This window comes from Kogia breviceps, chromosome 2, assembly GCF_026419965.1.
Source record: "Kogia breviceps isolate mKogBre1 chromosome 2, mKogBre1 haplotype 1, whole genome shotgun sequence".
Lineage (NCBI taxonomy): Eukaryota > Metazoa > Chordata > Mammalia > Artiodactyla > Physeteridae > Kogia > Kogia breviceps.
Genome location: NC_081311.1, coordinates 144,796,428 through 144,813,771, shown reverse-complemented (window position 1 = coordinate 144,813,771; position 17,344 = coordinate 144,796,428). Strand labels below are relative to the sequence as shown.

Genomic DNA, 17,344 nt, shown 5'->3' with positions numbered 1-17,344 from the left:
CTTAACCACTGCGCCACCAGAGAAGTCCCTCTCATTCTTAACATTAGTATTTTATATCTTCCTTTTTTTTCCTCCTGATTAGTCTGGCTAGAGGTTTATCAATTCAGTTGGTCTTCTGAAAGAACTACCTTTTCTCTATTATTTTTGTGTTTTCTCTTTTATTAATTCCCTCTCTGATCTTTATTATTTCCTTTATTCTGTTTACTTCAAATTTCATTTGCTGTTTCCTTTGTGATTCTTAAGGTGGAAGCTGAATTCATGGATTTTAGGCCTATCCTGTTTTGTAGGTGTTTAGTGTTATAAATTTTCCGCTAAGTATTGCTTTAGATGCATGTCATAAATTTGACATGTTTTTTTTTGTTTGTTTTCATTCAGTTAAAAATGCTTTCTAATTTCATTTTTGATTTTTCTTTAAAGCCTGGATTTTTTATATGTCTATTGTTTAGTCTCCAAAAATTTGGATATTTTCATGATGTCTTTTTGTTGCTGATTTCTAATTTAATTCTATTGTTATCAGAAAACATACTTTGTATTATTGAATCTTCTTAAACGTATTGATAGTTGTTTTATACCTCATACTATCATCTGTCTTGGTGTATGTTTTATGTTCACTTGAAAGGAATATATATTCTGTTCCTGTTGGGTAGAATGGCTATAAATGTCAATTAGGTCAGGTTGGTGGTAGATAGTATTGTATGTCATTAATGATTTTCTGTTTGTTTGTTCTGTCAATTATTGAGAGAATGCTGTTGAAATCTCTGACTATAATTGTGTCTTTGTTTCTTTTTGTAGTTCTGTTAGTTTTTGAAACTCTGTTATGAGGCACATATATGTTTAGGATTATTAGGTCTTCTTGATGAATTGACTCCTTGTCATTATGAAATTACCCTTTTTATCCCTGATTATATTCTTTGCTCCAGAATCTACTCTGATTGCTATTAATACAAGTGCTCCAGGTTTCTTTTGATTAGTGTTAGGGTATTTATATATTTTTCCTGTCATTTACTTTTTTTTTTTTTTTGCGGTACATGAGCCTCTCACTCTTGTGGCCTCTCCCGTTGTGGAGCACGGGCTCCAGACGTGCAGGCTCAGTGGCCATGGCTCACAGGCCTAGCCGCTCCACGGCATGTGGGATCTTCCCGGACCGGGCCATGAACCCGTGTCCCCTGCATTGGCAGGCAGACTCTCAACCACTGTGCCACCAGGGAAGCCCCTGTCATTTACTTTTAACCTGTTTGTGTCCTTATATTTAAAATGGGGTTTTTGTAAGCAGCATCTATTGGGTCTTTTTTATCCATTCTGACAGTCTTTGCCTTATAGTGAGGATGTTCAGGCCATATACATTTAATGCATTGATTAGTATGTTTAAGTTTGAGTTTAAATCTTTCATTGTGCTATTTTTTTTCCTATTTGTCCCATCTATTCTGCTACCTTTCTCCTGTTTTCTGCCTTCCTGTGGGTTGAGTGTCTTTTATGATTCCATTTAATTTTTTTTGTTGCCTTATCGGCTATAGTGCTTTTTTGTTTTTGTTATTTTAGCAGGTATTTTAGACTTTGCAGTATGTATCTTTAATTTGTCACAGTTCATCTCAAGTAATATGATACCAGTTGTCACATAGTTTACGAATCAAACTACAGTGTACTTATGTTTCTCTCCTTCTGGCCTTTGTGCTATTGTTGTCATACATTTTGCTTATATATGTATTATAAACATATATAAACAGAAGAAATTACAGATATCCCCCACATTTTGAAAGTTCACTTTATACCACTTTGCTTTTATGAAAGACCTACATTATTACTTGTTTTCACTAACTGAAAGAAATTGGAAGAGGGTTTTCACTTTTACAGAAAAAGGTGGAAAGCAAAAATAGCGTTTAGCGTTTGTTTTGCAGTGAGCTGTTATAGAGGCAGCGCACATCCTGAGCAGCAAGAGTGGCACCACCAAGCTCCTTCCCTGGAAACTACACTCAGCATCTCAGCATCAAGCCGCCATAGCTTTGAACTTTGTCTGTGAACATCTGTGTTTTATCTCAATTTATTTTGTGCATCCATTAGCAAGATGTATCCTAAGGTAATTGCTTCTTCACTTTATGCCATTTTGGCTTACAAAAGCTTTCATGGGAAATTTTGGACAGGAAGGGAAATCATGTATTACTTTTTCTTTAAGCCATTGATTATTTTTTAAAGTGATTTAAATAACAAATTTTATATATTTACCCGCATGGTAACCATTTCAGGTACTCCTCTTTCTTTTGTGTAGATCCAGCTTTCTGTCTCATGTCATTTTTCTACTGCCTGAAGGATTTCTTTTAACATTTCTTGTAGTACAGTTCTACTAGTGATGAATTCTTTCAGTTTTGTATGTCCAAAAAAAGTCTTCATTTTGCCTTCATTTTTAAAAGATGTTTTCATTAATACAGAGTTCCTATTTTATTGTTTTTCTTTCAGAACTTTAAAGATACTGTTTCACTGTCTTCTGGCTTGCTTATATTCTGATGAGAAATCTGTCATTCTTATCTCTGTTTCTCTGTATATAATGTATCTTTTTCTGACTGCTTTTAAAATTTTTCCCTCTATCACTGGTTTTAAGCAATTTGAGTATGCTGTGCCTTGGCACAGTATTATTTATATTTCTTGTGCTTAGGCTTTGTTGATATTCTTGGGTCTGTGTGTTTGTTTACAGTTTTCATCCAATTTGGAAAATTTTTGTGCATTATTTCTTCAAATATATTTTTCTTTCCCTCTCTCTCCTCTTCTGAACTTCAGTTATATGTATACTAGGTGCTTGAGGTTGTTCCACAGCTTGCTGATGATTTGTTCATTTAAAAATCTTTTTAGACTTTGTGTTTCATTTTGTATGGTTTCTGTTGCTCTGTCTTCAAGTTTACTAATTTTTTTTGTAATGTACAAACTGCTGTTCATTTCATCTGTGGATTTTTTAATCAAGATATTATAGATTTCATCTGTAGAGATTCAATTTGGATCTTTAAAATTTTTTTCATGTCTCTACTTAACATATTAAATCTTTCCTCTGGATTCTCAAGCATATGGAATATATTCATAATAAGTGTTTTAGTATATTTATTTATTAATGCTGTCATATTTGTCATTTCTGGGTCACTTTTGATTGATTTTTCTCATATGGGTTGTATTTTCCTGCTAATTTGCATGTCTAATAATTTTTTATCTGATGTCAGACATTGTAGATTTAATCTTAATTGGGTACAGGATGTTTTCATATTCCTATACAAAGCTCCTCTGAATACTTACCTGATGACCTGTGAGTTATGAAGTTTTCCACCCTGACTGGTGGGAACATGTGACATTTTTGATCCCATGTGATCACTGGTAGCTTTAGTATTTTGGGGCAGTTATTTCTCTGTCCTCAGGTAGTCTTCCTCATATGCATCCTGGGCAGATTTTGGTGTTCTTGCTCTGTGCATTCTCTCCTCTCTGGTACTCTTTCCAGTGAACTCAACCTGTCTTGGCCTCCCCAGAGTTCCAGCTTTATCTCCTCAACTCAAGGAGACTGATGAACTTCACCTGGATTTACCCTGCCTGAGTTGCTACCTGGAAACTCTCTCCAGGCAACAGGTTGGGGGCAGTTGGCTGTTGGCACTTGGCAGTGGGCTCATTTTATTTGCTTTTTGTCTTTCAGGGATCTTTATCCTACATTGCCTGATATCCAGTGTCTTTAAAACCATTGCATCATATATTTTACACAGTATTTTAGTTGTTTTAGGTGGGAAGATTAAATCTGACCCTGGTTATCCTATTGTGGTACAAAGTAGAAGTCCCCTAGTTTATTATTACATAAACTTTTAAGAGTCTGAGCATTTTAAAAATTAATTTGTACAGAACTCAACATAGCTTTATTCCTTAATAGATTATGTTCCTGGTTCTAATATAGCACATGTATAAATATATTTTTTGTAGTGCAATATTTTTAATGAAAATTTGAATACAGAGGTTAATATTATTTTTGTTTTGTTAAAATCATTTAAAAGTTCTGACAAGCATAGGTCGTTTATAGCAACTGAATTAAAGTTTAAATGTACTTTATACATATAAGTTATATATATATTTATTTATTTACTAGGTCTTCATCCTCCTGGTCCACCTTTAGCAAGACCTATTCTGCCCCGAGAACGAGGTGCTCTGGATAGAATTGTTGAATATTTAGTTGGTGATGGTCCACAGAACAGGTAACATTTACTAGGGTGGTAGATAAATGAAAATGAAGAAAAGTTTATTGGTTAGAGTATGTGTGTGTGCACATGTACTAGATGTTCTACAACTTTGTGGTTCTTGTTTCCTGATTTTAGAATGTAATGGAGTATTTTATAGCCCTGCAAAAGAGTACATATTCAATTATTTTTCAGTAGTAGCTTAAAGTATCTAGATAAAACATTTAAAAATGTATTATGTATAACAGAAAAAATATTGTAACTCTGCTGTGTTATAACCGTACTATAAGGTAATTTTTAGAGAAATTGAATCATTTCATTGACTCCTTTGAACTTGAAGAGCATGTAAATAGTGAAAAGTTGGTAGGTTGTAAGAAATGGAGTTTTATAAATGTGAGTACTGGACTTGATGGTGATAATTTTAATAACAGTGAGGATAATTTCATGTATTTGGCACTTACAGTTCCAAAATGCTTTTCCAGTTATTATCTTAATTGATCCTTATAATAACTCTAGGATTATAGATATGATGTGAGCAGAGCAATTGTCATAGTATAGACTTTTAAGTAATTCTTAGGATATTCTTAGAGTAGATATTTGACAAGGTTATTGGTTAATATTATCGTTTTAATCAAGGGACTAGAATTTAATGTTAATGTAAAAAATTATATGTTATTCAAAACAGATAGAATGTTGTTTGATAGGGCCAAGTATTTGTTAAGTACATATGCAGAGAACAGAAAGATTACATAAGTAGAAAATGCAGAAGATGTTTAAGTGTAACTGGGATAGATACAGGAATCATGATGTACAGAAATTAACCTTTGGACTGGACTAAACAAAATTAAATTCATTTGTTTACTACAAGACATCTCAGAGGTTTTAATAATACTCACTGTGAATCTCTAAGAGGTTTCATCTTTTCCAGTCTTATCTGACCACAGATTTGGGGTCTGTCATCCCCAGGAATATGTTAGAAAACATTAAAATTTAAGTGTTCTGTTATCAAATATGTTTCTGCTTACTTAGTAAGAATATTTTCATTTGAGTGTTTCTTAGTTTATTTTTAATTTGATGTTTAAATTATAGTTTAAAATAGTTGAAATTTTGACTGTTAGCATGTTTAAAGAGTATTGTTTATTGTTTTATAAGTAATATCTAATCTACTATGACACATTTAGCTATATTAAATGCTATGTACTGTGTACTTTAGCTGTGATGGCTAAAGTAGCCTCTCCCATGGGTTTTATCTGCATTTGTAACTGGTCTATTCATTTTTCCTTTTGGTGTAGGTATGCCCTTATATGTCAGCAGTGTTTTTCTCACAATGGCATGGCTTTGAAAGAAGAATTTGAATACATTGGTAAGAATTATTTGGCAGTTAGATTTAAATGTTTTAAATATTTCATTCTATGCCAATTCCCATGTAATGCCATTTTATTTTAGGTACTACTTTTTATATGTTGTTCAGGCATATTGTAGAACACAGAGCAAAGCAGGAAAGACAACTCAGGGTTTTTTCTTCATACAGTATACAGTTTTTTTTTGTTTTTTTTTTTTTTGCCATGTGGTATGGCATGTGAGATCTTAGTTCCCCAACCAGGGATCGAACCCACTTCCCCTGCACTGGAAGCACAGAGTCTTAACCACTGGACTGCCAGGGAAGTCCCTAGGCCAGTTCTTAAACTTCACTGTGCATCAGAATCACATGAAGAGCTTTTAAAAATTGTGATGCCCAGGTCCCACCTACAAATAATCTGCTTTTAATTGATCTGGGGTCCAGGAATCAGCATTTTTTAAAGCTCCTCAGAATATTTTTAAGTGCAGCTACTAGTACTTAAAAATATTGAACTAAATTAATTATGCTTCTCAAATATGACATACTACATTTTTTGGGTCAAGTGAGCAAAGTTCTGGATTTTAAGATACCTAATGATTCCAGTGACTAGAAATGTAATTTCTGGGCTTCCCTGGTGGCGCAGTGGTTGAGAGTCCGCCTGCCAATGCAGGGGATATGGGTTTGTGCCCTGGTCCGGGAAGATCCCACATGCCGTGGAGTGGCTGGGTCCGTGAGCCATGGCCGCTGAGCCTGCGTGTCCGGAGCCTGTGCTCCACAACAGTGAGAGGCCCGCATACAGCAAAAAAAAAAAAAAAAAAAAGTAATTTCTGTAACACATTTAGATCATTATTAATATTGTTTTGCTGTTAGTTAACCTGCTATGTAACTTATTATCTTTTCTGCTTTAAATTGATATTGTAATTTTAATAATAATTAGAAAGTATGCTTTCAAATAAACTTTGGTTAGAACACCTGCCACAATATTATTACAACCACGAGTAATTTCACAAGGGCTAAGTAACTTTTGAAGGGTTCTTTGACTGTTTGTAAAAGTAATCTTGAGAGTTACTTGATTAGTCCTTAAAATTTCTTTGGTTTTATGATTTTTGTTTTGTTTTTTTTAAATTCTCTGCAGCTTTTCGTTGTGCCTACTGTTTTTTCTTGAATCCTGCAAGAAAAACCAGACCCCAGGCTCCAAGACTTCCAGAGTTTAGTTTTGAGAAGGGGCAGACTTTGGAAGGCTCAAGTACAGTTGGTTCCTTGCCCTCAGGAAGTGTGATTTCATCAGAGAACCAGATCATTGAAGGTATGAATATGTTAATTAAAAAGTTTTGTCTCTTAATAATGTTTTAGATAAGAATGGATCAGATTTTGCAGCATGTGTATATCAGCTGTCGTTCTGATACTGTGGCCTCCTGTGCAACTGGTATGATGTGTTTCAGTTTTAAAATACAGGTTATATTGTGTTAAGCAGCATCTAGAAATAGCTAGGTAAATATTATTTCTGGAGTTACCTCTTTTAATAACTGTTGGGAGATTTTTTATTTTATTTTATTTATTTTTATTTTTTAAATATTTTAAATTTTTTATTTTTTTGCGGTATACGGGCCTCTCACTGTTGTGGCCTCTCCCGTTGCGGAGCACAGGCTCTGGACGCGCAGGCTCAGCGGCCATGGCTCACGGGCCCAGCCACTCCACGGCACGTGGGATCTTCCCAGACCGGGGCATGAACCCGTGTCCCCTGCATCAGCAGGCGGATTCTCAACCACTGCACCACCAGGGAAGCCCGGGAGATTTAACTAGTAATGTTTTCATGGAATTATTTTTTAATTTATTTAAATGAAGCAGATTATGAGAATTATGAAACTACTACTCATAAGGGTAAATTTCTTATAAGCTTTGTAATTAACATTGATAAAAATAGGTTTGTGCCTACCATTTCAATGAATAGAAGTTACTCGAAAGCCGGAAACTTTGGAGTTGGAAAGTCAGCCTTACATTCTTTGGAAGACTATGTTGTTAGGACTGGTGTTCCTTTGAAACAGACAATTTATTGAGTCCACAAGATTTAACGTTGCTGATGAATGCCTTTGTTGTAAAACAACCTTATTTTAGAGAAACAGAAGTTATCAGGATTCATTGAGTTTTAGAACTTATCTTTTAATTCTGTTTTAGGAATTCTTGAGGAAGTTTCATGAAAAAATGGAAAAGATGAGATGGAAGATCTGACTATTAATTGCCAGCTATTTCTTGTTATTAATATTGGGTGAGGAGCTGCTTGTTAAGCAGCTCTGAATTATGAAGATTGCTAAAATTATGACAAAGGCCCTGATATTTTGGTGCTTTACCTGGTACAGAAAAAAAAATCCATATGGGAAGTTTAGTTCACATAGTTTAAGTAGTAGTTAGTATGCATCTTTTTAACTTCTTGAAATTATCAGTTACCTGTATTTGATTTCTTTATAAAATCACTGAGTAGTAGAAAAAGTGCTTAAACTGAGAATAATATATGAGGCAGTGAATTTTCACATATCTAAAGTTTAGTATGAAACTTTGAGTATCTTTTTTTTTTTTTAAACTTCAAAGAATGAACCTAAAATATGTGTGTTGACTTGGGCTTGGCTTTTGGCTTACTAACAAATATCAAAATGAATTTGAATACAGATAGCCATGACAAGAGGCCTGTGTACTTCCAACACTGAATCAGTGCATTCGTCTTCTCCAAGTCTGCAACATCGACTCCAAACACAATATCAGATTTTTTCTTTTGCTTAAGTCATGCTCTGAGCTGCATGCTGTCACATGCAAATCATCTGCTTTGCCATTGCAAGCCTCTTGGAACTGAAAATTAAAGAATTCCATACTGAAGATGCCTAGAGGAAAAATTGGAGTACTTTCCATGAGTAACCTTGCTTATGAAAGCTAAAGTGAATATTTGAAAGCCAATAGTTGGGACAAAAGAAAAGAAAAAACAGCCAACAAAATAGATATCTTGATAATGAGTCCCACACTTTATATCTTCTGCTAAGGTCAAGATGCACAGTTAGCAAAACAACACCCAGCTATACCTTTCCTTCTCATCTAATCTAGGAGGAGCAATACCCCAGATGTCTCATTTTCTGTCAGAAGTCTCCAGAATGAAGTCTAACTGGCTCAAAGTCAACCCTAATAAGGTAACGTTAATAGGTGAAGACATTGAGGCAGGGTCTGATAGTTCCACAGTGCTAGAAACTGAAGCCATTCCATGTGGTTAAGATAGTCTGTAGAGTAGTAACTTCTTCATTCTTCTGTTTGGATTCATCAAAATGGCTATTATGAGCACCATTTTACTTCTTTGGCTTTCCAGAAGACTGAAAAATTTTTTGAAGACTCCTGTCTCAACACTGTTGATATACAGTTATCAATTCCAAGCTGGATTCTATTAGTAAGCAACAGGAAGTGTTTCTGATGAACGAATGAAGCTGCATTTATTCGAACGCTGGTAGCATACCTTTATGATTAAATTGAACTATGAAGTAAGGAGCATATATATCATCTCAATCAGCTACTCTCTCTGCTGACAGCCAATGTGATTAAGGGCTTAGATTGCTGATTTCTACACTTTTGACGTAGAAACTTGAGGTCTGAAAGAAAAACTTTCCTGTTTTAATATTAATATTTTTTTAAAGTATTGAAATAGCTCCTTGAAATTGCATTACTGAATTTACAGATGGAACCCAAAGGTAACTTTCTTCCATGTGAATTTTTTTTCAAAAAATATTCCAGGGCTTCCCTGGTGGCGCAGTGGTTGGGAGTCTGCCTGCTAATGCAGGGGGACACGGGTTCGATCCCTGGTCTGGGAGGATCCCACGTGTCGCGGAGCAGCTGGGCCTGTGAGCCACGAGTACTGAGCCTGCGCGTCTGGAGCCTATGCTCCACAATGAGAGAGGCCGCAATAAGTGAGAGGCCCGCGCACCACGATGAAGAGTGGCCCCCGCTTGCCACAACTAGAGAAAGCCCTCGCACAGAAATGAAGACCCAACACAGCAAAAATAAATAATAATAAATTAATTAATAAACTCCTACCCCCAACATCTTAAAAAAAAATTTTAAAAAGAATTAATCTAGTACAAGCCTCGATTACTCCCCAGAGCTATTATTAAAAGAATCTTTAAATGGAAAAACATTTGAAAAAAAAATATTCCACAACCAATTTATATAAATCTAGAAGAAACCTTTTTTTTTTTTTTTTTTCCAATTTATGATGCAAGACTTTGAAATTAAGTTTTGTCTTGATCCTGCTACTGGAAGATTTTACGTTTAGGATGAGGCACAAGGCTTTTGAAATTTTTGGACCACTCTTTAGAACAACATATGAAACCTTGGAAAGTTTTCATCAAAGAAGGAGACCTAGAAGAAATTCCTCCCATTAATTGCTCGTTTGAATTCCTAGTATTTTTTCTAGAACTGTGTATACAGATGCTTTGGTAATAGACTATTAGAGAAAGCAAGATACTAGGATTGTCATTTTATCTAAAAGCGTACTAGATATGGTATGCCAAACTAATGAACTGGTTTTTGGTTCCTCGGCTTCTTTTACTGTGAAATGAATAGTACAGTAATATTTGAGTCTCTGCTAAGCCATGTTAAAGTGGGTTTATCAGTTTTGCTTTTTTAAAAAAATGTATTTTCCAAAATAACTGATACATAGCATTCTTTTGTTAGATATGGTAATAATTAGAGTACAGGGTATCTACACTGTTAGTATTTTAGTAAAGTGATTTGGAGTTAGCATGTTTGAAAAATGTTAATATTGTTTTCATTGTTCAGTTATATTTGGCTAGAACTTATGTAATTATTTTAGTAGAATATAGCTTTTATTCAACTGGAAATAACTTGCTAATAATAAAACTCATGGCATCTAATCAGTACTATCAAAAATAGTGATTAAAATTTATATAAGGTGAAATTTATCTTGATAATCTGATTTCTGCTCTTCCTTTCTTTTAAACAATATACTGTTACCATTAGGTTATGTTGAACTGGGGAAAATTCTATTTTTAGTATTGCTTATTATGATGCTCTAGGAAATTGAACTATTTGATAATATAAATTTATTGAATTCTGTGTATCAGATTAAAAAAACTTATACCTTTATTTATATTTAGCTATGTATAGCTTACTCAAGATGTAAACTTGCCTGTAGTATGGTTTTGCACGTTTGTTTTAGACATATAGATCTTTTAGCCTTTTGATTCCCTTTTCTAAAACACCTTCACCTAATAGTTTTACATTATTAATAATGACATTCTAAAGTCTCATCTAATGGATTTGTTCACCAATGGTAAATAATTACACAACATTCTGTGTGTTTAAGATAAGCTGTTTTCTCATAGTTGGTTATCATTTATTTGAATTTTGTTCGCTGAACCATTGAGTTGAGTTTGGGGATGAAATTCATGTCTTTGATCCTTAAATATAAGTTGGCCATTTTTCTTAAGGCAGAAAAATCTTGCAAAAACTGTTTGTTTAAAATCTGTGAGTTCAAAGACAAATTGTCCATTTTAATTTAACAAATTTCCTTTGGGTAAGTTTTATAGTCTATGCATATAGTAGGTACTGATGTGTTAGCAAGGCAAAAAAAAATTTTTAAGTTACTGTAAAAAGGAATAAGAAGTAAGAATCTAAATCACTAAAATATGAGGGGTTTTTGGAAGGCATAATCTAAATAGAATCATGTATTTTGCTGTGGAAGCTATGTGTTTCTTTTGGAGATATATGCAATTGTTTTGCTAGACTATTCTTTAATTTTCTTAGAAAGTTATTCTTTTAAGAGCTAGAATAAAAACCTAAAGGTAAGGTGATCTTCTTAGATGTTTTTGCATGTGTGTGGTTTACAGGTGAGGCAGTGGTATTCACTGTACAGTTACACTCAGTTTTACGAGTTTGAGCTCTGTCTAGCTGAACAGAAGCTTTGCCCAGACGAGTGGAAGCCAGTTGTTACAATTTTGTGGAAAAAGCTTCTCTCTCAAGGATATTGGGGTGAGAGTTGGGCAGGGGTAGGAGTCAGGTAAGGAGGAAATCCCTTGGGTAATTTTTGTTTTATCACATTGTGATCTGTTGTTTTCTTGGCATTACAGATGTCAAAGGTGATTTTTAAAATTTTCTTACAGATTGAATTAGGTCATTCATGTAACTTGCATCAATTTTAGTCTTAAACTGGTGCTGCACAGGGAGAGTAGGCCTGTTTTATTAGTGTGAACATGAAAGCTGGTTTCTCTTTTGGTATTTTATGCTCAAATATTGACATCTACTGTAATGTATTTTATACCACCAAGCTATTTTAAACTTCACAGAAAAAATTCACTGTTTTTATTAGAATAGGCAAATGATACACCCCCACAGAAATAAAGTAAGTACTTTTGGAATATGTTTAATAAACTTGTTATAAAGCTCTGTGGTTTAGTTATTAAACTGACATGTAATTAATTCTCTGTTAATCTTGCACACCTAGTTTACTTCAAACTTATTGGGATGACCTCTCACAAAATGGCATTGGCATCCAGACACTGAATATCTATGTCGTTTAGACTAGCTGATATCTGCATTATAGATATTATGACACATACCAAATTTTTGTAGTGTTAACTGGTATTAAAATTACTTTTCTAAAAATTGACCTGGGGGAAGAAAAGTAGTCATTACTAGGCTTTTTGATTATTCTCCAGCCCCACTCATCATTTCACCAGTTTTTAGTCTTCTGTATATTTTCTGAAATACAGTGCAGTATTGACAAGCAAGTTTTATATATAATGCTATTTTCTAATTATGCCAGCACATGGTATTTCTTAGAATTCACCTCTATAGACATTAAAAAATTAAGTATTATAGTTCTCCTCTTTGTATTAACTACTTTTAAGATCCCAGAATTTTAAAATTAAATCGGATTTGACTGGGGATGTATCCGTTTCTGAAAATAGTTACATCACAGAGCTTTAATATGATAAATCATGAACTTTGATACCTCTGCTGTTTTAAGTTTAGTACTGAGGCAATCTGTCAAATAGAGTATGACAAACTATGTGGGCCTATGTTCACTTAAGCACGTTTATTGATGAGTTGAGTCCTGAATTTTGAGCTTTTTGTTTTTTCATTTCATGTGACTTTATTGGAGGGCTTACTAAATTATAACCACTTGTAAAGTTCTTGGCAAGTAAGTATTGCTCTATGGCCAGAGAGTTGTGGAAAACCATGACTCTTAAAATTCTACTCTGGATGAATATGTGAAGGTAGAATTACAAATGGTTAGTGACTCCTGAAATTTTCCACTGAAGAGCTTGCTTGCCCTTAGAGCAGAAATGATCTGTACATGTCCATAGAGTTTCATTTCACTTTCTGCTTTTTCTTTGAGCGCTGGAACATTCAAGTAACACAACTCAAATGACCTACTGCTTTTCTGCTTTGGATTTTTGTAAGATTCCAAGTGGTGCAGCAGTGCCATTTTAAGTTCCTTTTAAGATAAAAATAGCATTTTTGTGATGTGAACATTCCTCACTACTTTTTGTGAGCATGTGAAATTTTCATACAGTAAAATCTCATTAACTTGGATGTCCCTAACTATGCAATTTTGGCCTTTTGTTCTATATATAAAAAGAGAGAAAAAGATTGTAATTAATTCTGTAAACCAGGCTCTAAGATATCTGTTTTAAATATAATTTAAAAAATATTTTTCAACTCTTGGCATAGAGTGTGTGATATATTGATAATTTGTATTTATTAAAACTGATATGATAAAACCATGAATTTGTAAGACCTCCATGTCAATATGTGTGCATATAGAACATAATTTCTTTGTAAAACTATTAATTTTATTTAGCAAAATTCTGGCCTGTACTATATAAGGAACAAAACTAGAACTTTTTACTAGTGTAGACTGACCTTTCCTCCAGATTTTTTTTTTTTTTTTTTTTTTTTTTTTTTGCGGTACACAGGCCTCTCACTGTTGTGGCCTCTCCCGTTGTGGAGCACAGGCTCTGGACGCTCAGGCTCAGCGGCCATGGCTCACGGGCCCAGCCGATCCGCTGCATTCCCGAACTGGGGCACAAACCCATGTCCCCTGTATCGGCAGGCGGACTCTCAACCACTGCACCACCAGGGAAGCCCCCTCCAGATTTTTTGAATCAGTAACATTTGTAGTTTATTGCAAGGGATCTTCTGTGATGGTATGAAAATCGGCTTATTTGCTTAGCCGATGTAGTTTAACCATATTTCTCCTAACAATAATATTAGTTGCTGTTTATTACAAAAACAAAACAAAGAAACACCTCAAAGTTAGGTTTTTATCTTTGATTTGGAAATTGGGTGGCTCAAGCTTTCTGCTCCTGTCATTCCCTTTCCTATCTCTTTCTATAAACTTTAAAGAATTAAAGTTATTATTGTTATTATTAAATTATTATTAAGAGATTTGAATTTAATGAAACTCAAAAGAGAGTTTGAAGGGAATAAGTTTTCAGGTAGGAACCAAGACCCTTACTTGGCCTCCGCTATGGAGACAGAGGCAAAAGACCCTTCCCTTTCTCTCCCTTGCATTCAAGGTATATGTAGAATATGTAGCATATTCTGACCCAGAGGTTTAAATCCTGAGGACTTGTCTTGCAGAGGGATGAGGGAAGATTTGTCATGCCTTTGGAAAAGGTGGATCCAGACCTCCCCAGTCATGGATAATAGAGATGTAAATCAGTGTGGGAAATCACACACACACAAAGGTACACATTTACATATTGGTCACAGTGTTGCCTGGAAGCAAGGGAGACCAATTCCTTCAGGAAACATAATCTGGGAGTTAATACGTTTGCTTTTTTTGCTGGGCTTTTGTCTTATAGCACATAATTCTGTTGGGACTTTGATATATTTGGACATTCAACTTTCAAATCCATCTTGAAGTTCTTAAATGTTATGAAAGTTCATATATTTCACGAACTATGGGTCTTTAGGTAAAAGTATGTTTATGGGTTTGTTTTCCCCCAATTTTTTTTTTCCTTCATTCATACCAATTCATGTATGGTATGCTGTAGGGAGTTAAGTACATATTTTTTAAGATTTTAAGGTTAATGTTAGACCATTCTACTGTTTCTTAGTCCATGTTTGCATGTGCTTATCTTATTTAGTAGTTTTAACATTTGGGTATACCTAAAGTCTTGACTCTTTATCTTTTCAGAATCTTTAGAAGAACAAGATGTTCTAGATAACAGTACAGAGCAGACAGATGACAAAATACAGGATACAGAGCAGACAGACCCAGTGATTGAACAAGCATCTGGCACAGAGAAACCAGAGGAGAAGCAAGAAGAGACTGAGAATGAGCAAACCTCAGTGAATACAGCCAAATCAACAGTTCCCACAGCTGATGCTATTCCTAATCCTGAACTAAGTGGAGAATCTTCGACAATGTAGTAAATGCTTCCACGTGCCTTCAACTGGATATTTGTAGTCTTGTTGATGTCAGTTATTGCTTTCTTAGGTGGTACTTTCTTTTTTTTTTTTCCCCTCTAAAGACATGCTTGATGTCATCTGAATTTCAGATTGCCTAGCTATTTCAATATGTCAAAGTTATGTCTACTGGCTATTAAAATTAAAAGCAAGTAATATCAGTAAAGTAAAATCCTTTTTAATGTATAAAAACCACACTGTTTAGACAGCTTTTAGGTATTTTTTTCCATTCTAAATGTAAACAAATATGATAGCAGTTTTGTTTTTTATCTGTGACCTGTAAATACTATCCATTTTGACATAGGAAGAACTTTGGTTAGGAATAAGTTCTAATGGCATTTGTTTTAAGGAATGAAACTCAATTAAGATTTTTAATTCTACATCATTAAAATGGATAGAATTTTAACTCTTGAGATATTTTCCAGGGGGTAAAATGTCTATTTAGGCATTTATATTAAGAGGTATGAAAGTTATTACAGTAACAATATAGGCATTGGTATGAATTCTCAGTAAGAATGCAGTCGAACAGTCAAGTGCAGTGTTACTTTTGATGTCTCTTTTTTTGCACCTGGGCCAGAGGTACCTGATATATATAATTAGCTTATGTTTACATATTAACATATAGGAACTATCTCTGCACTTGACTGTAGTTGAATTTTGAGCATTATTTATATTTGTAAAATAATGATATTGTAAGTGAATTTTGTGCTCTATTGTGTATTTTGTTAAGGAAAATAAAGATGATCTGGCAGCAGTTTCTTTTTGTTAAATACCTAGACTTCTTCAGACAGTATCTTGGTGGCTGACATGGCTACCTGAAAAGTCTTAGGAGGAAAAGCTCACAATTCAACAAATCAATAGATTCTGCTAAGAGCAAATTATGCTCTTTTTATTCAGAATTGTTGCCTTTCGAATTTAGAGAAATAGTGACATTTAGAGGTTCTAATCAGAGGTTAGATTTTTCTGATTCATGAACTCCCTAGGCTATTCATTGTTTTTAATTTTGAGAGACATAGTTTTGTGAGAATAGACAGTTAATTACTAGTAGTTCATTGGATTTAATATGTGTATTAAGGATTAACTGGGAAATTTTTTTGACCCAGAATAGTAATTCTTGTACTTTAAGTACAGTGTTGTTATCTTTTCTCTCTTCCTTTTATCTCTCTTCTCTATTATTAAAAAAAATTGAAATCAAGTCATGCCAAAGGGAGGAATATATAGGAATGGTGTATATGGCAAATATTTCTAAGTTGTACACAGTTTATTAAAAATTTAATAAAATACCATTTGTTATCATTTTAAAATTCATCTTTATGATTTAATATCTTATATCTGATAGGTATTTTTAAGGAACCTAAATCTGTTAATAGTCTGAGGCATCATGGTATAGTGACCAGAGTTTTCAAGATTACAGGACTGGGCTTAAATTCCAGCTCTTCAGTCTTGGGCAAGTCAGCTGATCTCTCTGAGACTGTTTTTTCATCTGTAAAATGGGAAGAATAATACCTACTTTTTCAGGTATGGGGACAATTAAAAATAATTTGTGTAGTGTGCCTAGCTCACTGTCTGATAATTAATAGATATTAAGTAAATGGTAGCGTTTTATACTATTGATAGCCTTGTGAAATATGGAAGGGCTATAAATTCTTCCTATAAATTATATGCACATATAATTCAGCTGTTCAAAATCAAGCCAAAGTTTTCTGCATCAGCTTTTCTTTATCATATACATGAATATAAATGCATAGGTTAAGGAAATAGGAACCTGAAACTGTGGAATATAATACTACAGAATATAGACACTCTCTCTCTCTTTTTTTTTTTTTGATGAAGCCCATCAGATTTTTTGTGCGTTATTGGCCCATTACACTTTAGTAACACCTTGCTGAGTCGTCTTGTTATAAAACATTCAAATTCTGATGTACATTACTGGAAAATGAGGAGTACCTCAGATAAATATAATTTAATGATAGAATTAAGCAGATATTATGAGAAGTATCTATGGAAGAAGGTTAAAAGGTAAATTAATGCAACAGGTAACATACTGTAATCATATAGTACCCTTTAAAATAGAAAAGTTTATTCTGACATTGTAATAAACAGCTAATGGTTGAAAGAGTGGTAAAATGTCCTATTTCTGATTATTAAGACTAGTATAAATGAGGAAAAGCAAACTAATAAGTGCTGTTAGTTAGAGTGATCTTAACTTCCCTACTTACTAATGCTCAACAGGTCATCATCTAAATTTTTCTCACTATACCTTCAGCATAATCTAGTCATGACCTGGCTTCTCTCTCCTTGGCTCTTCCATCATTATGCTGTAGTCTCAGGGCCTCTTTCAGTTCTC

At 34.0% G+C, this 17,344-nt stretch overlaps 1 protein-coding gene across 2 annotated transcripts in view; it reads left to right on the top strand.

Annotated features, from left to right (window-relative positions):
- Positions 1-17,120, top strand: part of LNPK (lunapark, ER junction formation factor) — an 85,142-nt gene extending 68,022 nt beyond the window's left edge. Inside the window, exons 10-14 of one of the 2 annotated variants that reach the window (XM_059055316.2) lie at positions 4,103-4,208; positions 5,483-5,553; positions 6,665-6,835; positions 8,620-8,702; positions 14,726-17,109. In XM_059055316.2, coding sequence (XP_058911299.1) covers positions 4,103-4,208; positions 5,483-5,553; positions 6,665-6,835; positions 8,620-8,702; positions 14,726-14,734 — 440 coding nt within the window. In that variant the 3' untranslated portion in view covers positions 14,735-17,109. Of the gene's footprint in view, positions 1-4,102; positions 4,209-5,482; positions 5,554-6,664; positions 6,836-8,619; positions 8,703-14,725 lie in introns of both variants that reach the window. The other variant, XM_059055315.2, reaches the window with a different exon arrangement.
- The last annotated feature ends 224 nt before the right edge of the window (positions 17,121-17,344 follow it).